This window comes from Schistocerca americana, chromosome 4 (assembly GCF_021461395.2).
Source record: "Schistocerca americana isolate TAMUIC-IGC-003095 chromosome 4, iqSchAmer2.1, whole genome shotgun sequence".
Lineage (NCBI taxonomy): Eukaryota > Metazoa > Arthropoda > Insecta > Orthoptera > Acrididae > Schistocerca > Schistocerca americana.
The window spans coordinates 532278610-532304824 of NC_060122.1; the positions used below are offsets into that span (position 1 = coordinate 532278610).

At 41.0% G+C, this 26215-nt stretch overlaps 1 protein-coding gene across 1 annotated transcript in view; it reads left to right on the top strand.

The window, feature by feature from the left end:
* The first annotated feature begins 713 nt into the window (after positions 1 to 713).
* Positions 714 to 26215, top strand: part of LOC124612644 (receptor expression-enhancing protein 6-like) — a 52747-nt gene continuing 27245 nt past the window's right edge. The window contains exons 1-2 of the mRNA XM_047140945.1: positions 714 to 873; positions 1003 to 1179. Of these exons, the coding sequence (XP_046996901.1) occupies positions 1050 to 1179 (130 nt within the window). The 5' untranslated portion in view covers positions 714 to 873; positions 1003 to 1049. The remainder of the gene's footprint in view (positions 874 to 1002; positions 1180 to 26215) is intronic.

A 26215-nucleotide genomic window follows, 5' to 3' on the forward strand; every position in this document is an offset into this window, starting at 1 on the left:
ATTTCTTCGTATCAGATAGATCACCATAGGTAATGTAGCGCCTGGTATGTACCGTTCACCAAAGCGGTGTTGTGCACGATTCCGTTAGAGAATAAGTAGCCCCAATCTCGTGGCGTCAAATCTGAGCTGCAGAGTTTAGTTCTCTAAGAGGCGTTGCCACATTGGATCGTAAGGTTTGCCCGTAAGACATTCTCTTTTTCCTCTTCCGGAGTACTTCAGTTTGCATCCTTAGGAGCAACAATTAGTGACCACTGTTATCACTAATCAATAATTGTGTTGAAACAGCGAACCCAAATGCAATATCCAGGTTTCATTCTTAGCGCAGCCTGTAAACAACTGAGTTATACCAAAGTCAAGTGGCAATTCCCAATTGATGTTGGCACCAAGTAAAGTACCCTATGATCACTCCAGAGATATTCCTACGCTATGTTAGCAGGGCAATAAATTGAACCATAAATAAAATTTTATTCACTCAGAGACGATAGACTAGTAGTGATGTTCAAATGAGAAAAACATTCGATAGCAATTAGCCGTCAGATTCCGCAACGTATTAGGTTTTCCTCCTGTTCGCCCAATCCTTGGAATGGCGTAAGCGGTCATATTCGTATTATCTCAACATTTACAGTTTCATTTGTTTCATTTCTGTTCTGCATAATTTTGTACTAATATCGCTGGCAAATGTTTCCTTGGCTGTTTACAGATTTCATGTTAAAGATTTAGAATTGTGGTAATTGAAAATGCGAGAACTGGATAAAGATGTAACGTTTTGAAATGGAATATCTTTGTTGCGTAAAATTTCTAGTCTTTGACAAGTAGGAAAATTTCAGCAGTTTGAAATAAGGAAGATAGTGCTCTGTCAGACTGAAGTTGCAGGTGGGTGGGCTTATGACTTTGTTGTGATTTTCGGTGTTGCTTGACACTTCTTAAACCTCGAAGTGTACAGCACAGACACAGGAGAAGCCGAGCAACCATTGTTTGGGTGTTATTTTCGACGTGTTGCAGGTGCAGACTGTTGAGGTTTATTTATTGCCCTTTATTTGGCTAAAAATATGGGATCCAGAATCTTGCACTGTAAAGAGCAGGTAGAGAAAATGTTAAACGATGATAAACAACCGTGGACATCGTTTTTTAAGTGGGCCGAACAAAAGTCTGGGGTCAATAGGCTGTATATATTTTTTGGTAAGTAATGAATAATTATGAAAGTAGTGTACTAATAGTGTGTACGTGTTCGTGTAATGTTGTAGGTGGTCGAAATAATTTTGCTTAAAAGATTGTGAATGTATTCCCTAGCAGTATGAGCAAAATTTGTGGAGCAGATTTCAGATTTGTAGGGAATGACGTTACGATTCTTTTCTGGCAGCTGATACGATGTTTACCAAAGTTTGTAGCGTTTACAATGCAACAAAGGTGTAATTGTTGAATTCGTTTCTGTCACAATTTGCTGGTGTAGGTGTATGGACGTAATTTATGTATTATCATGCTTGCGATTGTACATGCACTGTAAGTTGAATTTGCTTGTGTGATCAACTACAGTTGTTGAGGAGACATAAGTCTGAAGGTTATTTTGGACAAATATAGCCTACAGCCTTTGCAGTGATAACCACTCGATACTTATTAAATGTGGTTTTATTGCGCTAGTGAAAAATGTTAGTAATTAGACAGTTTGTATGCCAGTGAGGAAAATACCAGTTCTGTTCGAAGACAATTGGTTATCTGAGGGTTGCATTGTTTTTCAAATCTGCCGTCTGCAAAGCGCCAGATGCTTTTTCGTTACCTAAATGTGTTTTCTCACCTGCATTTCTTTTGTTGGTCACAGGTTTTTCATGAGATTCATAATTTAAGACTTTGATTCAACATGTTGGCCTACTGTTGACACTTATGCCCTTACAAGGTGTTATATTTCCTGACATATTGCCTCTCCCCAGTGTATTGTCGTAGAGATTTTTGCAAATCTGTTTCTACCACATCTTTGCCCATAACTTCACTATCTTGTTTCTTCCCTGCTATAATAAGACAGAGAGAAACCATAATAAAAGATATGTTATGATAATGATAAAAATACTTCCAGAGCGTAATGTGACACACAATCTCTTTCTCTGGTAATGGAGAAACGAATTTTATGAAATTTTATATATGTAGGAAGTAACATTAATGGCAGCTTATATTTTGTACTGTAAATTCTGTGGCAGAGAACAGCCCTTTGCAGTGAAGGCTAAAATTCGCACCGGAACGTGAGAAAACTGTTTAGGTGACGCATTCACAGTCGGTGTTAATTAGAGGGAATTAGTTCAAATTTTTATCACACCTGAGAACAATTTTTGTGTAGTTTCATTAGTTTCAGAATCATCATTTCATATAACCTATGAGCTTTATATTTGTCTTTTTTTAATTCAGTTATTCAAAAATGTCATTTAACTTGCAAACATTTTGCATTATCATTGGTAATAGCTATGTGCAGCCCCATACCCAAAAAATACTACAGTTATATCCCACTTCATCCCTATAAATTATGCAGTGTAAAAATACCAACCGTGAAGGAGTTAGACTGATTTAGATGCTGGTACAATCATTGATAACTGTCACAATAAGAAGCAACTCGTCAACTGATGTTAGTTACCAGAGTCCTAAATGGTGGAGAAAAGTAGACCAATCTCAAATTTTCCATATTTTACAGAGTTTTGGGAACGTCTGAAGTGCAAGATGGCTAGTCAACTTGGACCAGCTGTTTCATCTGGCAGTTTTCAGTTGACAAATCGGAAATACAGAAGCGTCCGATTCCACCAGTCTGCTTTGACCCATGACGTCGTCACAAATATGGCGGAAACGACCATACGCTAAGACTCCAATATGGCGCCTGTGACATCACTGCGTAAACATCACCTCAAACACGAAAATACATTGAAAAACTAACACACACACGTTCCACAAAAACCCTAATGATACTAACGTGACAAGTGTGGGAAATTTGGGGTTTTAGGGTGAGGCAAAATAAATATAAATACATTTAGACACACATCACCATAACAAACCACACAAAACGACGGAAAAAACCGACAACACAAAACTCCCCAAATTCCACTAAACACAATATCCTCTGGAATCGGACACTTCCCTTGACCTTTATAGCTCAACAGCAGCTCTCGATCCCACAAATTGGAATCGAACACTTCCTTTGACCTAAATAGCTCAACATCTGCTCCTGATTCCACAAATAACACTTGCCTTGACCTATATAGCTCAACAGCAGCTCCCGATCCCACAAATTGGAATCGAACACTTCCCATGATCTATATAGCTCAACAGCAGCTCCCAATACCAGAACACCCACTGCCACAAACACACATTGGAATCGAACACTTCCCTTGACCTGTTATCCTTACGACATCTCCACATACAGCCTTCCCTGGTCCGAGACGCTGGAATTTTAGTAAGCCTCATTTCTTCACGACATACTGAACACTTCACGACTTCATCCAAAAATTTTATTAGAGACAACGCACTGTCCCCCATCATCACCGACAACCTAAAACTGTTGACCTTGTCGGTCATATCCATACCCACCAAAGACAAAAAAATTTACCAAAATTCACACACGATGAACAGAAAAATACTAAAATAACGTCGAAATAAAAAAAAACTAAAATCGTTAACGCACTGAAAAATATTCCGCTGAAAGCACAGTCCCGATACCACACACGTGCAATGCTATCACGCAAATGAACCCCATACACCACGTAACACGCTACCCATAAACACACCACCAGAGAGAACAACCCACCGCAACAATACGCCACCTATAAACACGCCACACACGCAAACTAAACCAAAAGCATCAACTAACAAACCACCAGAGAGCACCACCGACCACCAAACAAGCCACTCTCACAAACTAAATTCTGCTCCGTCGTCACACATGACAACAGCCTTACGTCACCAGTCAAAGCCGACGGGTGGGATCGGACGCTTCGGTCGACCCGACAAATCTGTTGTTCAGAATGTTCATTGTATGTAAAAATGACCCATAGATGGACTGAGATACTCTTATAATCTTACAAATATCGCTGATGGGGCAAAACCGAAGGTTGCAGTTACACCTGTCTGCATTGGCCTATGTTGTCCAGCTAGTGGACTCCCCTATTTCGAATGCATAAAATATGGTGTCCATGACATCATTCATTAAAAACTCATTACTTCCTGCTATTGATAAAATCCTTATAAAACGTTGAGGCTTGGTCCAGTCCAGATTAACTTACACTGAATTCAAAGAAAACAAATTACATACAGTTTGGTAAAATGATTCTAGGTGAATCTAGAACTGAATTGCAGACTCATAGTGGAGTTTGCAAAAGTGTGAGAAACATATGTAGATGAAGCTGTGAATTGTAAACACCACGTAGGATTCCTTGCATACAGACTTAACTCAGCCGGCTTTGCACCGAGAGCATGCACTTTAGAAGGCGTAAGAGTGGCATGCTTAGGACATTTTCATTCTGTTGCCTCATATGAGAGAGCATTCTGGGCTCAGTCTAGTGTAAAAGAAATGTTTGTTGTACAAATATGGACTTTTTGAATAATTAACCACAGCCCTACACAAGCTTACTGCATGCCTCGTTTCAGCAAATTAGAAATATTTATACTACTTCACCATCTGTATTACTGTTTATTATGTTTGTTGTGTGGGGAGAAGCTATATGACAATAAGAATGATACCATTCTAAGACAAATATTAGCCCAAAAATAGTGCACTAGATTCTCAACACTAAACACCAGTGACATTTTGATTGACCTTAAAACGAAGTCTGAAATACCAAAAACCAACAGTCAAACTGTCACTCATTATCCAAATGTTCACTTACCCTATCTGCCTAAAATGAAGTCTACCGAACAACAAACCAGAACTCATTGATATAACCAGTGACGGTAAACCAAAAGCCACCAACCAGGCTCGAACACAGTTACCAAACATTAACAAGAGAAGGAAGCAGATTCGTGAAAACTTGCAACATCGCCAATTTAGATACAGGCCATTCTGTGTAGAATCAGATATATTGGTGGATCCTAAGGTGACCCTTCCAGAATTTAGTTTTATATGGAACATGGATATGGACCTGTCTTAAGGGAGAAAACCACATTAGGAGGTTCAAAAAATCAGGTTTTTAAACATAAATCGTTAGCTTAACTATCCAAGAGTGTGCTGTCAAAATTTCAAAGCGAAATTCATATTCGTTTATATTATGAGTATAGAAACGATGTATAGGCTACGTCAAGAAGATAATGGGGCCTGACTCTGAAACATTCGGAAAACTAAAAAGCTTGGTGGAAAGGGAAAACTCAGTCATTAGTGAAAAAGCTCAGTGCTTATTATGGATTAGTGATTCGAAGACATATAGACAGTGTGTAAGACATGAGAAAAGCAATTATGGCAACACACTATCATATGATTTCCACGAATGAAAATCCTCGACACGAGTATTGCCCAGAGGGAGAAGACAGCTGGTGCGAGTGGCAGAAATGAACAGCCCTTGGAGTGGGACATGAACTGCACCCTACTCCATTAACCCTGACGTTATCAAGGGATGAATTACTGGTGAGGTGTTTAAGTGGCCACACACAAAATGTGAAGGAAAGTTTTAATTCCATTATTTGACGATTAGCTCCTAAACACTTGCGCTCCGGACTAAAAATCGTTGAATTGGCATCATACTTAGCAGCGGGCTTATTCAATGGAGGACATTCATCCCTTCTGATGGTCATGAACAAGGCAGGAATTGTAGTAGACACACAAAATACCAGTAATGCCGAACAAATGGATAACGAACGTGAGAGCTGGCAGAATCGCGTAGTTCGTTGGAATCACACAAAGGTTGGAAAGCTCAGAAAGCACTGCTGTAAGTGTCAGAAAGCACTGCTGTAAGTGCAAAATGAAATCTGTGAGGAAGAGGGCTTACTGTATGGTTCTGGAATCAGATTAATCGGTAAGCATTTTGTATTATTGTTAACTTCCTTGCATCTCTAGTTTCAGAGAATTTATTTTTCAAACGCATTTATCTTGAAATGCCTTTTTTCACATTTGTGTGCAGTCTAACTTGAAAAGTATAGAACTGATCATAATGAAAATTGATAGTATGATTCTTTATAAAATTACAAATTATATGAACTGACATTGTGAGATGATATCATGATTTAAGAGGATTTTTCTGGGCATAATTAGAGAAAAAATTGTGAAAATCAAAGTAAATTGTTCCAACACCTGCAAAATTTTTAATTTTTACTATTTTCACCTACATTTAGGTTCATATTTTTAGAAAATGGTATTAATGTAAACTCAAAAGCTTTTTGATTTCAGATGAAAATTGGAATGGCTACTCTGCATGCAATTGGAGAACTATACTCGCAACCTTCAGTGGACGTCACAGCATAACTTTGTTATTTTTGGCAGATATTTTTCAAAAAATTCAAATATGAATGAAATGTCAAAATTTGATTAAATTCTAATTAATTCCACCCACCTAAAAAATCAATGTCAGACAGCCTTCTAATGTGGTTTCCCTCCTTACTAGTGAAATTGTCAAATAGCACTGTTCTAACTCTAGCCATTTTTTGAGAAATTCAGGCTTGAAGGCTCGAAGGCTGTGTATCCGGGATCATTAGTCAGGCACCAGTTTCTTACAGGCCTCAGTTTTTTTACACAGGAAGTACAGTGTCCATTGAGGTGATATTACGTTTGTAAAGTAGGAATGTCATTCAGGCTTCTTATGAAGAGGGCTGGGGATTACAGAAGTGTCAGATTCCACCCATCCGTCATCAGTATGGCGGAAATGTCCAATATGGCGTCTATGACATCACTACATGCACACAGCAACAAACATGGAAATACATATAAGAAAGACAATAACATCTCTCTCCAATAATACAATCAAACTAACAGGACAATCGTGGAAAATTGGGGGTTCTAGGGTGTGAACACACTAAATATAACGGTAAACAAAAAAAAGAAGTCCAAAACACATAAAATATGAGAAAATAAAAATAACAAAATTACAACATTCCTCTAGACGAACAAAATCTACACGAGTTGGACACTTCCCTTGCCCCTTATAGCTCAACCGCATTTGTTGATACCACAAAAACTAAAACTATGAATATTGGAATGAGACATTTCTCTTAACCTGTATAGGTCAACCACAGCTGATAGTACCAAAACTCCAACGCCTACAACAAAACTATGAAAATTGGAATCGAACATTTCTCTTAACCTATATATGTCAAAGATAGCTGACAATATCAAAATACCAACACCTACCACTACAAAAATTTGAATTGGACATTTCATGCGACCTACATAGGTCAACCACACCTGACAACACCAATACCTTCAACTAAAACTACGAAAATTGGAATTTGGCATTTCCTTTGACCTATATAGGACAGCATAACTATTGATACAAAAAAACAAAAACCTCCAACTACGAAAAATAAAATCAAAACACCACCACCTCAAAAACTCAAAAATCAAACATCCCTACGTGAATTAAAAGACAATCAGTATACCATAAAAACACAAGACATCACAACTCGAGAAGAACAGACCCAAAAAAAGACTACTTACCATAAACAAATTCCAGCACTGCAAACTATGTTGGCCACCTCCACCCCTCCCCGTAAAAAAAGTCTCTCTCTCACTCTCACTCTCTCTCACTCTCACTCTCTCTCACACACACACACACACACACACACACACACACACACACACACAAAAAAAAACCACCACCCCCCCTCCTCCCTCCCTCCCTCCCTCCATACACTACACTACACTACACTTCACAGTTTCAGCGATCAGACCTGATAACTGAAGGAATTTAATGACAAGCAACATATTCTCTACCATCTCTGACTGTAATGTAGCACTGTTACATTTCATTATCATATCCATACGTAACAACAGAAGCCACACAGTAAGTTAAGTCTTACCGCACCACAAACAGCAAACAAAAACACCTAAAAAAAGTCACACACAAACAATGAAAATTAATTGGTAACTCACTGAAAGAACTGCCAAACCTTACGCCCTGAGCTACAAACATTGCCAATGACTTGACACATCCAACACCAAACCTCAAATGAACCCAATACAACACACCATCAGATGACATCATCAGACACAACCAACTCATAAACTCCGTGCCGTAATGACGTCGCACACATCATCCCCCTTATGTCGTGGGTCAAAGCATGGGGGGTGGAATCGGACGCTTCTGTTGACCTGAGGGTTGGAACACAGACTTTCTACATGTTGTGCTTTAAAATTTGTAACACTTTAAAAAACATAACTTTATACAGTTAAATAGTACATACCTCAGTTTAGCTCTGTAGCTCTTTAGTCCTAGTTTTGAATATGAAAAAATAATGAAAAGCCTTTTGCTTTGAAATAAATACAGTGTAGTTGTGACTAGCGCTTAAAGCTGCCTCCATCGGACAGAAAGTTAAATTTTCCAAACTCAGTCATTTGGTGAGGGGGTGTTACTTATACAATTGGAAATGTTTGCTCTTTTGCTGAAATGCTTTTGTACCAGGTAGTAACATTAGGTACAAGGAAGAATATCCTGACTCACTTTATTCATTGGCGAAGAATAAAATGAAAAGCTACTTACATATGCCGTTCACATTAAACATTGCAGGGAATTGACAAATAAGTCACACATACTTCTTCAAAAATTGTTCCTAAAATATATGGGGCCGACCTGTAGCTTAGAACTAAACAGATGAGATATATGAAAAGTATGATCCGAATATGGTCAGCCATCTGCTGTGTAATGGAATGACGACAATGAAAATTTATGACAGACTGGGACTGGAACCCTGATTTCCTGCTCATCAAGAGTGTCTGCGTTACCATTTGGCTGTTCCTCCACACTTGATGGCCAGGCCCAAATTCCCAAATGTCTTCAAACATGTTTCTACAACCTGCAGTCCTACATAGATAATGTATATTTTCATAAAGGGAGACATTTTTCTTGAAAGTTTCTTGCCAGGTGTCAACAGATAAATCTGGGTTTGAATATTGCTGTGGCACAAATTCACATTGTCTTCATTCCTTTAGAGCTGACATGATGGTTGTCCATATTCACAACGGTGAAGACATTTCATTTATTTCATAATGGCTGTAGTAGTCACAGTGGCTTTGACTTAGGAATTTTGTCATACTTCTGAACAGCACAGGCACTGCAGTATTGTATAAACAGATGAGATCTGAAACAGGTATCAGTCATTTTTTTTTAATGAAAGGATTGTATTTCAGTGTTAAATGTCTGTGCCGTGTAAAGAATTAAGACACACCTTGGGTGCTCAAAGGTGGTGATATCTTTCTATTTCTGCTAATTAAAGACATCAGTGAGATAAAATAGAAGACGCAAAAAATATTATGACATTAGTAACTTTTCCCTTTATACTTTTATATGCACCAGACAAAAATCTTGTTCAAAGAAGTTTCAAGAAATGTTCAAATATAAAGTTGTATTTTTAAAGCTATTCCATCTGTGTGTTCAACTTTAACTCTTCAGCCAAATTTGAAGTAAGTTTACTTAAAGGCGAGACAAAATTTTTCTATAGCACTTTTTTCTAGTTTGTGCAACCATGCACTGTGACTTTAATTTCAACATCTTTAAATTCAAGTGATACTGGGAAATGTGTCCTGTGTACCAGTTTTTGTCGGGTTTGGAAACAACATACATCCCCACTTGCAGCTGTTCCAAAAAAGCATTTTTCCCACTGAATTCTGATTGTGGTGGTCTCGTTTGTATCTGTTGAGTCTCTTCATGAAAGTGGTGTTAGTGGCAGTTACAAGAAATGCACGGTGCAGTTGAGTTCGTGGAACTTTCCTTAGTGTACTGTACGTGTATTCCAAGAAATTTCCACACGATTTGATCTGCTACAAAGAACATATTAATGTTGGTATTTTGTGGATTGTCCATGTGTACAGGTATTCAGAAGTTGCGATATAATTATATGGTTACGTACGAGGGTAGTTTGAAAAGTTGTCGGAACGTAATAGAAAAAAAGTGCTTACGTCACTGAAACTTTTTTATTTTTCAATGTAGTCTCCTTGTAGGTTAATGCACTTGATCCAACGATGTTCCAGCACCTTGATCCCATCTCGAAAATGAGTTTCCTCCAGGCGTGCAAAATATTTGCCAACTTCGGCTATTTGAAGTGAATCTTTGTCCGCCAAGAAAAATTTTCAGTTTTGGTAAGAGATGGCAGTCTTACAGAGCCGTATCAGGTGATTAAGGTGGGTATCACAATAATTCATACCTTAGTTCCTGTAATTTTGTCATGGTGATAGCACATGCGTGCGGGCATGCATCAAGAGTTACCGCACCCACCTTGCAGATAATTTTTTCATTCCTAATTCTTCAGTTAAAATGTGATACACCCTTTCAGATGACATCTGGCAAGTGTGAGCAATTTCACACGCACTTCCAATCGGCGATCCTCCATGACCATTTTGTGCAGTTTTGTAATGATTTCTGGAGTGGTGACACATCTTGGCCGAGCACAGTGCGGATCATCATCTAAGCACTCCCGACCAAATTGAAATTAATTTATCCACTTGGCTACAGTTGAATATGAAGGAGGAGAGTCACCCAGTGTATTCTGGAAATTGGCATGAATGTCCTTTGCCTTCATAACTTCCTTTACGAAGTAGTTAATCGCTGCTCAATTCTAGATCTTTTTTTCCCATCTTCGCAAGTCATTAAGTGGGAACAACTGAGCCATGTCACTGCCACAGCTCTCTTCCAAAAGGACTGATGTGGCTCATGTTTACAGGCAACAGTCCAATGAATATCATGTGAACAACTTGTCGCTGACCTCTCGTGGTGATTCTGAGAACTTTTCAAACCACCGTCTTAGCTTCTAAGGTGGCTCTTCTGGCTAGGTATTTTACAGTTCCTCCAGTACTGTCACAAGGGCTGGTCAGATGATACAAATAAGAAAAGGGCTGTTGTACTTCAATCCCAAAATCTTCATGATGGTAAGTCAGGTTTGTGTTTTTCTTTTAATTTTTTTTACATCGCTGCATTACAGTGTAAGGACAGTTCCAGGAGCATGATCAAACCATGCAGTCTCTAGTTCTTTCTACTAATGCTATTCTAATGAAGAGGCTTTCAGCAGATGCAAATTCGAACACTGTTATTGTGGCACATCTAGCAAATGTTTTGTGGGAACAGCTGCAAGTTGGCAGTTTGTGGTTTTGAAATTCGATAAAACTGGTACAAAGGAAACCTTTCCTGGTATCATATGAATTTAAAGATGTTGAGATTAACTACATGTCTCCTGCAGAATCATCGCCCAGTAGGAAAACAGCTGTTTGGGTTCCGTTCTCCAGTGTTATGTACGAGGCGGATGTCCCATCGCTACAAAGTCACAGTGCACGGTTACATAATGCGGGCAAAAATACTGTGGAAAGAATGAACTTAACGTAATTTTTGGTTCAGGGCTTAGTCATAGAAAGGTGTAATACTTGTAAAAATACAATTTATGAAAACATTGTTTTTTTGTTTTTTGTATCTTATATAATATTAGTGTTGTCACTCAATACCGTTTGCATTTTTTATTTTATTTTGCTGATGCTTTCCTTTCAATTTACAGCAATAGAAAACAGTAATGATGTATCACCACGTGTATGCATCCAAGCTGTCTCTTTTAATTCTTTTCATTGCAAATATGTGGAACACTGAAATAAAAAACATGCACTTAAAAAAATGACCGCTGCCTTTTTCAGCTTTCACATGTTTACTCCTGATTGCAGGTCAACCCTGTATATTTTAGGAACAATTTTTGAAAACGTCCGCAACTTTTATTTTACAATTCTCTGAAGTGATGAGCGTGAATGTTATGTACAAGTGACATTTTTATTGTATTCTTTGGCAGTGAATAAAGTGGGTTAGGATATTCTTCTTCGCATCGAAGATTACTGCCTGGTATGAAAGCATTTTACAAAGGATCAAAAAGATCAAATTGTCTACATAACACCCTCACCCCTTTCCATAGAACTTCAAAGGGCTCAATCAATATGAAGTGGTCCAGTGATTGTTGCTTCACAGTTCAAAACAGTTTTTTAAAAAATTTACCTTTCACCTTTACTGAATGGTAGCCATTTTTGTTTGTAAGTGCGCGACGATGTTTCAGTTTAGACACGTTAGCAAAAATATGAATATCTCTGCACTGGGTTAAGTTACAACATTGCAGTTGACACGATTGTTTTTAGACAAGTGTCGTCTACAACATTGCCTATTACACAAAATACCCTAAATTCAAAAATAACCAGTCAAAATGACCTCCAGAGTTTGGTATCCAAATTTTCAAAAATCCACATTTTAGGCCCAAAAATAACAAACAAGCAGTGATTTATGAGAGAGTATTTTTTGTTTTCCTATAGTTAGATATCGTACACTCATTACTCTAAAACTGATCTTACGGCTATTGCCTATTTACATGGTTTGTTTCATTGTAATAAAATTTGTGATATATATTTAGTTAACACTATTAACCAATATTCATTTAGTTCATTTATTTTTAATAATGCAATATTAAACAATAGCTTTCACTTTTGTTCTATGGCAATAAAAATGTCCATTTACGTTTAGGTGTATTGTCAATAAAGTACTATATTGCTGGGTGTCGCATTGTTGGCAGTCTGTTCTGAAACTTCTGTTAGAGTAGATGTACATACTTCAAGAGTGTAGAATGTGTTATGTGCATTGTTCTGTGTGTAATTTGTAATTGACTTTATGAGATTAACTGGAATGCAATAACATGGATGAACAGTGCTCTGTTGGACAGATAGCAAGTGAAGTGTGTCATAAAACAGTTTACTGTTAAGTTTCAAAAAACTTGAAAAATGTCAATGACTTTGAAGTTAGACAAGCTTTGTTTAAATTTCGAGTAAGTTCTTCTGTAACATCAGTGTGCGAGTATCATGAGAAGAAATATATTCTGAAGTAAAACCATATTTTAGGAAGAAAGTGCTGTGATCTACTTAAAGTTCATAATAAGCCTGTTACTAAAGGTTTGAGGGAAATAAAACTTGAACATTTGTCCTTGTTATGTGAGAGGGAAACAGCTTCCCAAGTGAAACGAAATTTGATTCCTTGTGCCCAAATTGTTACTGCTATTGAAAATAATGTAAAACAAATTTCAGATAAAATTAGAAAAGACGTGGAATTACGCTTTAACAATACAGATACCAACATTATTTCTAAAGAAGAAGAAAACCTACCACCAGCATCATCTGACACTGAATATTTGAGCTTGATATAGAAATTAAAAATGTTCAGTGACATTTAAAGAGGAAAAATTAAAATTTTAAGTTTGCTCCCTGACACATGGACAAGAGAAAAAATAGTTCATGAATTCAATGTTTCTCACCATTTGGTTAAACTAACCCGAAAATTAGTGAAAGAGCAAGGCATTCTTCCAGTTGTAGGAAAGAAGAAAGGAGTAGGTACAATTGAAGAAACAATTAAAAAGATCCAGCAGTTTTTGAAGATGAACACAGCAGAATGTGCCCAGGTTGCAAATACAGCAAAAGAGGTGTTATAAATGGAGTTAAAGTAACAAAGCAGAAACGACTAGTGCTGTCAAATTTAAATGAACTTAATGTAGCTTTCAAAAATTCTCATCCCAAATGCAAAATTGGAAGGTCATAATAGTGTAACCTCCGCCCTAAGTGGCGTATTTTGCTTGATCCTCAGGGACACTTTCCATATTTGTTTATATCATCAAAATGTCAAACTGATGATTGCAATTGCAAAACTCAGTGATCTTAACTAAGAGATACTAGATTTAATGGTCTGTGACACTAACAGTTATGACTGCATGATGAGTTTGTGTAATAAATGCCCTGGTAAGGAAACCGTTTTTGAGTTGTTTCACGATATGATGTGGAAATGCCGGACAGTATTACCTTCAGACAGTGGGTTACAACTGACAGGGCAGAAATGATAAGTGGTTAAATCTCAGGAAGAGTACTTGGAATCTTTGATGACTTACAAAAACTCAAGTCACTATCTGATTTTGCAGAATATTTTACATTTGTGATTCAGGATGCAATACAAGGGTGCTACTGGGCAAATGACCAGGCAACAGTGCATCCATTTATTCTCTACTTTAAAAATGAGAAAGATGATGTTTCCAGATCCTCAATTTGCATTATAAGCCACTACTTCGAGCCCAACACTTTGGCTGCACATGTGTTTCAAAAGTAAGTAATAAATTACATAAAAGAAAATTTTCCCAAGGTTGAGAAGCTGATGTACTTTTCGGATGGAAGTGGTGGTTAGTATAAGAACAAAAAGAATTTTTCAAATCTGTGCAACCACAAAGTAGACTTTGGGTTGGAGGCTGAATGGCACTTTTTTGCATCTTGCGATGGTAAAAATGCACGTGATGGATCTGATCAAGAAAGAAATGGTTCTGCATATGAAAATAACACTTCAAACAAGATTTGAAAAATGTATAGCAATAAAAGGAACAAGGCATTTCCACAAATTCCTTGGCATTGCAGAAAACTTAGTTCAATGTTATATAACACCAGAAACAAATTTGAGGATCATTGCGTCAGTAAAATTACATCTGTCTTTAACATTGAATGACATAGTGGCATGTGTGTATGATACAGTGGTGACTTGCAGAGGTTGAAAAAATGAGTTTGGAAAACAATGATATTTTTGTGCATTTTTACCATCCTGCTAGCCCAAGAACATCTTTCAGGAAATCTGCTTGAGACATATTTTGGATACCAATGAAAAATGCTTTAAGGAAACTTTCAGTGTTTGAACTTCCACAGCAACTGGGAGGTCTTATTCTATATCACAGAAGCTGTCTGAAGCAATAAGTGTTCTTAACATTTACCACCAGGTTTAGGAATGGTCGCATCTCGAACATTAATCGAAAATATTTATTTTAAGTATGTCAAAATAATATAAATGTTAATTTCAGTGATGGTTCCACTTTTTGTATATAATTCAGTACCTTATTTCAATAATAATTGATTATATCCTGCCAATATCACACATGAATAAGTAACAGCCATATCAGTTGTAGAGTAATATGCATTATCTCCTCATTTTCAAAAATTCGTATCTTTTGCTCAGGCAGATGTCAAGTTGAAATTCTGATGGTTTGTTGCTATCGTATGGGTGTGCAAACTGTAAAAAAAAAAAAGCACAATTTTATATTCAGTCCCACCTGAGGTAACTAACCCCAAACTTTACAAAACATGAAAATTTTCAAATTTAAAAAATTCATAAAAAATTAAGGAAACATTTGTAAGTTTTCTTGCTCTATATGGAGCTAGTAGTGTATGATATCTAACCATAGGAAAAAAAATACTCTCATAAATCACTCATTGTTTGTTATTTTTGGGCCTAAAAATGTGGCTTTTTGAAAATTTTGTCTACCAAACTTTGGAGGTCATGTTGACTGGTTATTTTTGAATTTAGAGTATTTTGTGTAATAGACAATGTTGTAGAGGACACTTAACCCAGTGCAGAGATATTCATATTTTTTGCTAACGTCTCTAAACTGAAACATCGTCGCGCACTTACAAACGAAAATGGCCGCCATTCAGTAAAGGTAAAAGGTAAAAAAAGGGTAATCACATATAAGAAATTAAAATATTTAAAAATGGTCAAGCAACCAACTTAATTTTTATTGGACCACTTCATTTGGATTGACCCAAAGTCAATTTTGACATTCTTCTGATGGAGTCAGCTTCAAGTGAAAGTAAGAACTACTAACCTCAATGCAAAATGCATTTCAATATTTTTTATGCTTAATAGTAGGACTAAAGAGTTACATTGCACAAACTGAGGTCTGTACTGTTTCACTGTTCAAAATTATTTTTTAGAGTCACAAATTTTAAAGCACAAGATGGAGAAAGTGTTTGTTGAAACATTTTTCATAAGAAAATCTTAGTGATGCATTATACCTACTTAATGGCCGAAGTGCTTGTTGCTTAAATTGAGATCTGTAGGTTAACTTATTACCAAGTAGTAGGTTTCTGAAAATGTGGGATTGGTGCCTGACTAAAGATCAGGTGCACATCCTTAAGCCATCAAACCTGTATTTCTCAAAAATTGGTAGTTAGGACTGTTCTATTTGGTGGGTTTATTATTGAGACATGTAGGTGTACATGTATTGAATGTGACTAAATTCTGAAATGGTCACATCACCCCAGTAAGACCTTACAGAATGACCCATACACACAAACAAATATTGTCCACAACTAGTCTAAATAACTGTAGGAACTTGACCATAAATAATATGTCTTCTCCCATTACAACAAGCAGTGACCTACTTAAGAATTTGTCATATCCATGACTGACAAAAATAAATACATACATAAATATATCTCCAATCACAAGAAAAACTCGGCACTAATAATTACAAACACAAACTTGAATCCACCAGCCAAGCAAAATCAAAGTAATCATAAGCAAACTGGCATAAACTTCTCCAATAGCAATTGTCTGCAGCTCGTCTGGTGGCTAGCGTTGTTGCCTTTGGATCACAGGGTCCCAGGTTCGATTCCCAGCCGGGTTGGTGATTTTTTTTTCTGCCCAGGGACTAGGTGTTTGTGTTGTCCTCATCATTGAATCTTTCATGAAAAGTGGTGAGATTGCACTGTGTTCAGGTTGGGAAAGCATATGGGCCCTGATGACTGCACAGTTGAGCACCCCACAAATCATCAATCATCGTCATCCAGTAGCAATTTAACGCACTCAACTCACTTATGTATCTAATAAGCAGCTTTGAAGCATAAACATTCAAAACAAGCATGTGCCATCAAATACTATAAATATACCATCTACAAACATAATCCAACTCAAAAACTGTGAGTTTATGTACCATGACATCACGCAACAGTTATGTCACAGATCAAAGCAGGTGGGTGGAATTGCAACTTTTGGTCGACCCCTGGTCTGTTACTGTTTGAAGACACTCTTTCATATTTCTCAACTAGTACAAAATTTGCAAAAATGAATTGTATATGTATTTGTGTACTTCTAAATGAGATGAATTTGTTTCAGGATACAGGTTTTATGAAAACTATCTCTTTGCCCATTTAATATTTCATACAGGTGCGTTCCCCTCCCCCCCCCCCCCCCCCCCTCTCTCAACATCTACAGAAACGAGTTTTGCTAAATGTGAATACCTTCTGCTTGTGGTACACATTTAAAATCAGTATTCGGCAAAGTAGCTCACTACTTATCAATCTGGAGTCACAGGTACAAGGTTCCTGATAGGGCATTTGATACCATTAAAAAGTAATTGACAAAACCTGAAACCATAACTTTACCAGTGCACTATCATGCGGTTTTGAGCAACCATGATGCGAGAACTGAAGTGTAAGCAGTCGAAGGAACTGCTAACAGATTAAGAGAAGCTACCATTCAAAATCTCTGAAGCCCAAGTTATTATTTATAAATACAGGGTGCGTCAAAAAATTGCACACACACTTTGAAGCGTCATAGAAAATTTATTTCCCGTTCTACAATGTTAAATTTCTGGAGGAGGAGGAAGAAGATGAGAGCTCTGTCTGGCAGTGTGTGCATGGACTGCTTACAGATGCTTATTCAGAACAAGGATCTGTGAGCAATATATATATGGACATGGCCTTTTGGACAAGGTGCTTTATTTCAAATATTTTGACAACGATGGACATTTATAATGTTTTATCCACTTGACATCTTGTGTGTGAGGTCCAATGTAAATGAACATCTTTTACAATAAAAAGATGTTAAAGACTTGAAGATAACAGTTGTGACTGTTGAAACCGATAGTCTTAAATAAATTTTTGATGCTATCTTTTTTAATGGTTTTTAACGATTAAAACAGATCACCTTTCAATACTCTGAAAATAAGAAAATGTAATTCAATTATGTTACCACCTTAGGTGCCACTCCACAATGTCGGTGTTTGCTCTTGAGCAAAAGAGTTTGATGACTATTGCATTAAATGCAATTCCACACTATCACCTAGGTAGCAAAATAATAGCACGTGGAATATTAGTTTTTCTTTGTAATTTAATCAAAGTCCAGGGAAAAATCATATGTGAAAATAGCTTCTGGTGTACCCCAAGGGGATGTTGTTAGACACTTACTGTTAGTCATGTATATAAATGATGTTGTGGATAATGTCAGAACCTCTGTGAGGCTGTTCTTGAATGATGCTGTTGTCTAAAGGGTGTCCCTGGATGAATGGTCAGTATTCAGGTGTAGAACAGAAATGATCATCGGAAGCAAAAAAGTCTGGTAAAAATGGACCCTAAAATGCATAACACAGGAGCTATGAGAACTACTTCAGTAGAAGAGGCGGTTCGCAGTAGCGACGATGAGATAGTGCTCATAGCACTTAACTTGTGCATTTTAGAGCCCATGTTGACTAGACTTTTTTTGCTTCAAATGATTGTTCCTATTATATTTCCGATTACTGACCAATCCTCCTTTGACATTCTCCCCTGGAGCACCTAATAGATTTTAAATGGCTCCGTTCCTGCGTTTGCCAGCTTATAAAAAGACAGAAACAGGAGTGTTGGGAGAGGTACATCTCGACCATTGGTGCCCTATGTCACGACTGGACGAAGGTCAGGCGTGTTTTTGGGTACCAGACCCCAGCAGGTGTCCCTGGCGCTGACATCGATGGCGTGGTATCTATCGACGCAAACACGACTGCCGAGCACTACACTCAGTCCTCTGCGTCAGCGAATTATCCTCCAGCCTTTCACACCCTCAAACGGCCACAGTGAACCCTATAATGTGCCATTTACAGAGTGGGAGCTAGCCAGCGCCCTTGCACTTTGCCCCGACACAGCTCCTGGACCAGATTGGATCCACAGTCAGATGATTAAACATCTCTTGTTCGACTACAAGTGACATCTCCTCGTCATCTTCAACCGGATCTGGTGGGACGGAGTCTTTCCATTGCATTGGTGGGAGAGCGCCATCATTCCAGTGCTCAAACCTGATAAAACCCCACTTGATATGGATAGCTATTGGCCCATCAGCCTCACCAATGTTCTTTGTAAGCTGCTAGAACATATGGTGAGCCAGTGGTTGTGTTGGGTTCTGGAGTCACGTGGCCTACTGGCTTCATGCGAGGGAGGTTTCCGCCAGGGGCGCTCTACCACTGATAATCTTGTGTCCCTCGAGTCTGCCATCTGTACACCCTTTTCCAGATGCAAACACCTAGTTGCCGTCTTTTTTTTATCTACAAAAAGCTTACACATGACCTGGTGACATCATATCCTTGCCCCGTTATGTGAGGGGGAGAGGGGGGGGGGGTCTGGGCCCCCTCCCGATTTTTGTCTAAATTTCCTGTTATTCAGTACTTTCTGTGTCCCAAGTTGGTGCCTCCCATAGTACCCTCTTATCCAGGAGAATGGGGTCCTGCAGGGCTCTGTATTGAATATGTCTATTTTTAGTGGCCATTAATGGTCTAGCAGCAGCTGTAGGGCTGTCCATCTCACCTTCTCTGTTTGCAGATGACTTTGCATTTCGTAGTACTCCTCCAGTACTGGTGTTGCTGAGTGGTGCCTAAAGGGAGCCATCCACAAGGCCGTCATGGGCTGTAGCCCACAGCTTTGTTTCCCAGCCGCAAATTTGTGTGTCATGCACTTCTGTTGACATCATATTGTTCATTTGGAACCAGAACTTTTCCTTCATGACGATCCACTCACTGTAGTGGAGACATATCGATTTTTAAGACTGGTTTTTGACACCCGATTGACTTGGCTTCCTCACCTTCGTCAGCTTAAGCGGAAGGGCTGGCAGCACCTCAATGCCCTCCACTGCTGGAGCAACATCAACTGGGGTGCAGATCTCTCTATGCTGCTGCAGCTCTGCAGAGCCCTTGTTTGATCCCACCTTGACTATGGGAATCTGATTTATGGTTTGGTGGCACCCTCAGCGTTTCATTCACTTGACCCAGTGCACCACTGTGGCGTCCGCCTAGTGCTGGGAGCTTTTAGGACAGGCCCGGTGACTAGCATCCTGGTAGAGGTTGGAGTCCCTCCGTTGAACCCCCCTCCCCAGGGGGTTTCACGGTTCTTTCGTGTGTGTGTGTGTGTGTGTGTGTGTGTGTGTGTGTGTGTGTGTGTGTGTGTGTGTGTTGAACCCCCCTCCCCAGGGGGTTTCACGGTTCTTTCGTGTGTGTGTGTGTGTGTGTGTGTGTGTGTGTGTGTGTGTGTGTGGCTCCGAGCTATTGTAGCCTTCCTTCTTTCACGGGCTACATTTCCTTTCCCTTCCCCTCCTTTCCTGCCCTTGCTCCTTCCCTCCCTTGGTGTCCTTGTTTATGTTGACCCCGCTGTCCTCCTGGTTATGTTGGCTTTGCACTTTGGTTTTGTTGCTTAATTACCTCATCCTTTTGACATTCTGTGGTCTCCCTCTGGGGTTTGACATCCATTACTAAATTTCTATTCCGTAGTGTGAGCCATTTGGAGAAGAGCGGTGTACCTAGTGTGTCCGGCGTGTGCCCTCCTCTTTCCTTTCATCTTTTCCTTTACGTCATTGTCTGATGCTAGGGCCCATAGCCAGCACGATAGCCAGCCTGTGTGGTGAGGTCGCTATATACCCTTTTGGTTGAGCTGCCTGAACACCCAGGGACCACACTTCTGATACCTGAGCTGTGACCACCTCATGTAAGCCTAGGAGTGGTTGCTTGTCATCCTGGAGCATCGGAACTCCTGGAAATGGCCACCGTGCCCTTGCTGTGGCTGGGTGGTGCCTGTGGGGATAGCCCCTGATTGGAGTGGCTGGTATCAGGGCGGACGTTATGCAAATGAAACACATATGGGTCCAGAACTCTGGCCGTTCTTTTACAGCTGTCTCTTTGAATGAAAAGGATTCTTTTCGTGCTGCATCTTCTGTCCCTTTGGCCTACCCTTCCATGGCTACCCCCTTGGAGGAGGGTCAGGCTCATCGGTTAGGGGCGAAACCTTTACCCCATTATCTGGTTTGCACCAGGATTGATGGGGATACTTTCACCAATACCAAACCTTTGTTCTTTTGTGGAACATATTTAGGACAAGTTTAGTGAAGTGGACACTCTGAGAAAGATGCGGTTGGGTTCGTTGTTGATCAAAACTGCTTCAGCTGCCCAGTCTTTGGCCCTTTGTACCAGTGACCATCTTGGCGCAATTCCTGTGCCCGTCCCCCCCCCCCCCCCCCCCCCCCACCAATCTTCATTCAAACTGATGACCACAATCTAGGAGGGCAGGGTGTTCACTTTGTTCAGCATGTTCAGAAGGGCCCAAAGGACAATCGCATTAATACTGGTGCCTTTATCCTGGCCTTTGAAGGGGATACCCTCCCTGAGAAGGTCAAGATAATAGTTTATCGATGTGATATGAAGCCGTACATCCCACCAACTGAGGTGTTTTAAGTGCCTGCGTTTTGGACACGTCTTCCCGTTGTTCAGACGCCCCTCTGTGATGACTCTGGACGTCCCCTCCATGAGGGGAGTTCCTGTGTTCCGCCTCCTGTTTGTGTTAATTGTCATGGTAATCATTCTTCACATTCACCTGATTGCCCGGTTTATAAGAAGGAAAAGAAGATACAGGAGTATAAGTCCCTTGATTGTCTATCCTACACTAAGGCTTGTAAGAAGTACGCGCGTCTTCGTCCTGTGTCAGTGATGTCAAGCTATGCTTTAGTTACATATTCATCCCTTCCTCTCCCTTGCTTACCCCAGTCCTGCACCCCTCACCTCCCCCCTCCCCTGCGTTTCCCACACCCTCCCCCCCGGGCGCCACTCCCCCTCCCCAGCCAGAGAAGTGTCCCACTTCTTCGGTGTCTGCCGGTCAAGGGCACCCCTCCCGGGACCCCCCTTCCCGGCACCTTCCAGGCCAAAGGTCTGCTGCCACACGGCGACCACGAGAACCACGGTCTGTGGGCCCTCACGTCGCCTACTCTTTTTCTGTTCCAGATCTTGCTGCAGCTGGCTCGTTTTTGCAGCACAGCCCTCATCAGTCTCAAACAGAAAAGAAGAAGAAACACAAGTCCTGGGACAAGGAGCCTCTGGTGTCTCCAGAGGTCCCGTCCCCACCTTCACAACCTGACTCTGACCTGCTGTTCATGGATTTCGCCCTCTCCTTGTTGGTGACTGATGGTGACCTGGCGGCATGGCTGGCTTTAGCCTATTCACCCCCAATTTGAATCATTATTCGGTAGTTATGCAATGGAATTGTAATGGATATTACTGTCACCTTCTGGAGTTGGCAGCCCTTATTTCGTTGTACTCTGCAGCTTCTGTGGTTCTGCAGGAATCTCATTTTACTGATCACTCACCAATCCTCTGTGGGTTCCGTGCTTTCTATCGAAATCGTTTTGGCTCCCTGCGGGCCTCTGGTGGAGTTTGTACGTTGGTCTGTACGGACATTGCTAGCACGTGGAGTCCTCTTCAAACTACATTGCTGTTAGTGTCTAACTGGACTCCGGGGTCACAGTTGCAGTCTTTATCTCCCTCCTGCTGCCTTAACTGCCCTTCGTCAGAAACTTCATCATCCCTTGTGGGGCAGTGCATTTGCATCTACTCGGGGTCTTCTCATAGACAAGTTTCTTGCGACCATGACTTGTGCCTTCTTAATGATGGCTCCCCTACTCATTTCAGTGCCAGCCATGGTACCTTTTCTACCATTGATCTTTCTCTTTCTTCTCCCTCCCTTCTCCCTTCATTACACTGGTCGCCACACGACGACCTTTACGATAGTGGCCATTTCCTGTTGATCCTCTTGCTCCCTTCCCGCTCCCCGATGGACAGGTTACCATGTTGGTCTTTCCAATGTGCAGATTGGCCTCTATATACTGCATAGGTTGTTATTTCACCCTCTTTGTCAGGTTGTATTGATGATGTCCTATGTGATATGTCTAATGCGATAGTTCACGCTGCTAGCCTTGCTATCCCACGCTCATCTGGACCATTTCGCTGCCGACAAGTTCCGTGGTGGAGTACTGCCATCGCCATTGCCATCTGTGATCGCCGTCGAGCTTTGCACCACCTTAAGAGGCACCCATCCTTTGCCAACCTAATTACCTTTAAACGCCTTCGCACTAAAGCCTGTCACTTAATGAAATGGAGCAAACGGGTGTGTTGGGAACGCTTTGTTTCTTCCCTTGGTTCTATGGTCCCTATGCCATGGGTATGGACTACATTTCGCTCTCTCGAAGGTTGCCATGGGCAGTCTACCCTCCCGGGCCTTCACCTCGCGGATGGCCTTTGCACGGACCCGTTGATTCTCGCGGAACATCTTGAGACCCATTTTGTAACAGCATCAGCCTCCTATCTGGCTACTTTCCTGCACCAGAAGCAGTGGGCCGAAGCTTCTGCCTTATGTTTTACCCCTTGTCAGTCAGAATCTTACAACAAACGTTTTACTGAATGGGAACTTCTTTCCGCACTTTCTTCTTCTCATGATACGGCCCATGGCCCAGACTCCATTCATAACCAATTGCTGCAACATCTCTCTGCTCCACAACAGCAACGTCTTCTCCAAGTGTTAAACTGTATTTGGCTCCAGGGTGACTTCCCTTCTCAGTGGAGGGATAGCATCATGGTTCCCGTCCTTAAGCCTAGTAAGAACCCCCTGTTTGTCAAAAGCTATTGGCCAATTAGTCTGACAAACATTGTTTGCAAGTTACTTGAACAGATGGTAGCCTGTCCGCTCAATTGGGTCCTTGAATCTCGAGATCTGTTGTTCCCTTACCAGTGTGGCTTCCGAGAGGGACGGTCTCCGATCGATTAATTACTTCGCTTGGAATCCGCAGTTCAGCAGGCATTTTCCCAGTGCTGTGATTTGGTTGCAGTATTTTCTGACCTTCGCAAGGCCTATGACACGGCTTGGCGCCATCATATCTTTCTTACACTTCATGAGTGGGGTCTTCGGGGCCCACTCCAGATTTTTATCTGCCAGTTCCTGTTTCATCGGTCATACTGGGTTCAGGTTGGTACTGTTTTTAGTTCTCCACGGACCCAGGAGAATGGCATCCCAGGGTTCTGTCTTGAGTGTACTTCTTTTCCTTATTGCTATAGATGGACTAGTAGCCTCCGTGGGTCCTTTGGTTACCCCCTGCTCTGTTTGTGGATGATTTCTACATTTGGGTTAGTTCCCCTCCGATGGCCTCTGCAGAGCGGCAGCTGGATCCGGTCTACCATCGTGGTATCCATTTGGCCACTGGTGCCTTCCCTGCTAGCCCTGTTGATAGTCTCCTGGTTGACACTGGGATCCCCTCCCCCCCTTTCTGTTTGGCGGTCCCAGCTTCTGGTTTCTTATGCAATCGTTGTCCGTTTCTCTCCCACTCATCCTTTCTATTCTATCCTGTTCCCACCAAGAACGTCGCCCACCTTATTCCCGCCCTCGGGCAGGTTTACCGGTTGGGCTCTGCCTTGCGTCTCTTCGCCGTGATTTTCAGCTTCCTTCTTTGTCCTGTCTGCCACGTTCCCTTCCCAACACCCCTTCTTGGTTAATCCCTCGGCCCCTCCACCGAGGTCCAAAAGATTCCGTTCCCCCGATGGTGTTCCGTTGTTTTTTTCCGCCGCATTTCATGGGAGTTTTGGGATGCTGTTGTTTTTTTACACTGATGGCTCTAAATCTGCCAGTCGTGTGGGATATGCCTTCACATCCTCTGTTGGCATGGAAAATCATCTCCTGCCAACTGCATGTGGGGTGTTTACTGCGGAATTGATGGCAATGTCCTAGACAGTTACCTTTATTAAACAGTCCCAACTCGACCGCATTTTGTTATGTACGGATTCAGAGTGGCCTTCAGGCTCTTGACTGGTGTTTTTCCCACCATCCTTTGGTCTCGGCCATCCATGACCATCTTGTTCATCTACACCATGCTGCTTGTTCCGTTGACTTCCTTTGGGTCCCTGGCCATGTGGGTATCCCGGGTAATGAGCTTGCTGATTGGCTGGGGGAGCAGTCACTTACCCCCTTGCCTGTAACTCCTCCTGCGGCAGATTTATGGCTTCATATCAAATCCCACTTTGCACAGTCATGGGCCAACTCCTGGGAGGCTATCTCCCTGTCTAATAAACCTCGTGCGATTAAAGTGACACCTGTCCCGTGGCGTTCGTCCTTCCGCCTCTCTCGAAAGGACTCGACCACCCTGTATCATCTCTGCATCGGCCATACCAGGCTGACCCATGGTTTTCTTTTGCATAATGAGCCATCCCCACTTTGTGGTTGTGGAGCCTTCCAGTTATAACCCACATATTGGTGGAATGCCCCTTTCTTTCGGCTCTGCATTCTAAGTACAGACTCCCTTGCACTTTACCTTTAATATTGGCAATCAATTTCCGGATGGTTGAACTGGTTCTCAGTTTCCTCCATGAAAGTGGTTTTTATTTTCAGTTGTAAAGTTTTTAATCTCCCTCTGGAGTAGGGGCAGGGCAGTGAGGGTTGGGGTGTCTCCCACTGTAAGCTGTGTTTGGGGATTCCTGACTCCCCTCGCTGGCCAAGAGCCTCTTTTCTCTCCCTTTTACTCTGTTTTTATCGCTTTTTAGATTTGGTTAGTCTCCTTTTACAATACGCGCTTTTACACTGTAGCAGTTGAACGCTTTTGAATATCAGTGTCTTGCCTGTACTGTATCAGCAGTGGGATATTTCTTGTCTTGGTTTTTTACTATTGACATCACGACTGCACTTCCATGTTTTGTAGCCTTTTACCTCATATCGTTATGGCTCTTCTGAGATATAGATCTGTCCAAATGGACCACCTTTGAAACAAGGGACTGATGACCTTGCTGTTTGGTCCCTTCAACCCCAACCAACCAACCAACCAACCAACCAACCTCCATTGAAGGTTAGGCATGCACAACTGCCCACCAGTTACGTTGCACACATTCGTAGTTCTCCTGAGCATCCAAATTACGCCTCGTTTTCCCAACCACTGCGATTCATCTCCCGCATCGGCGGCCCGGGTCAGGTCTTAAGATACCTGTTCTCAACTGATCGTTTCTGTCTGAATTGGAGTCTTTCCCTTTACTAACTCTACTTGAAGTCCATTCATGTACACTTCCGTGCCGTAAACCTAGGCTGAAGCTTCGCCTGGACCTTTTGCATGGCCCTAAGGACTCAGTTAACCCCGCAGCTCTCTGCTGTCACTTCCTCGCGATTCTTGAAGTGTTTTGGGGCTCTGAAATGGTTTACATG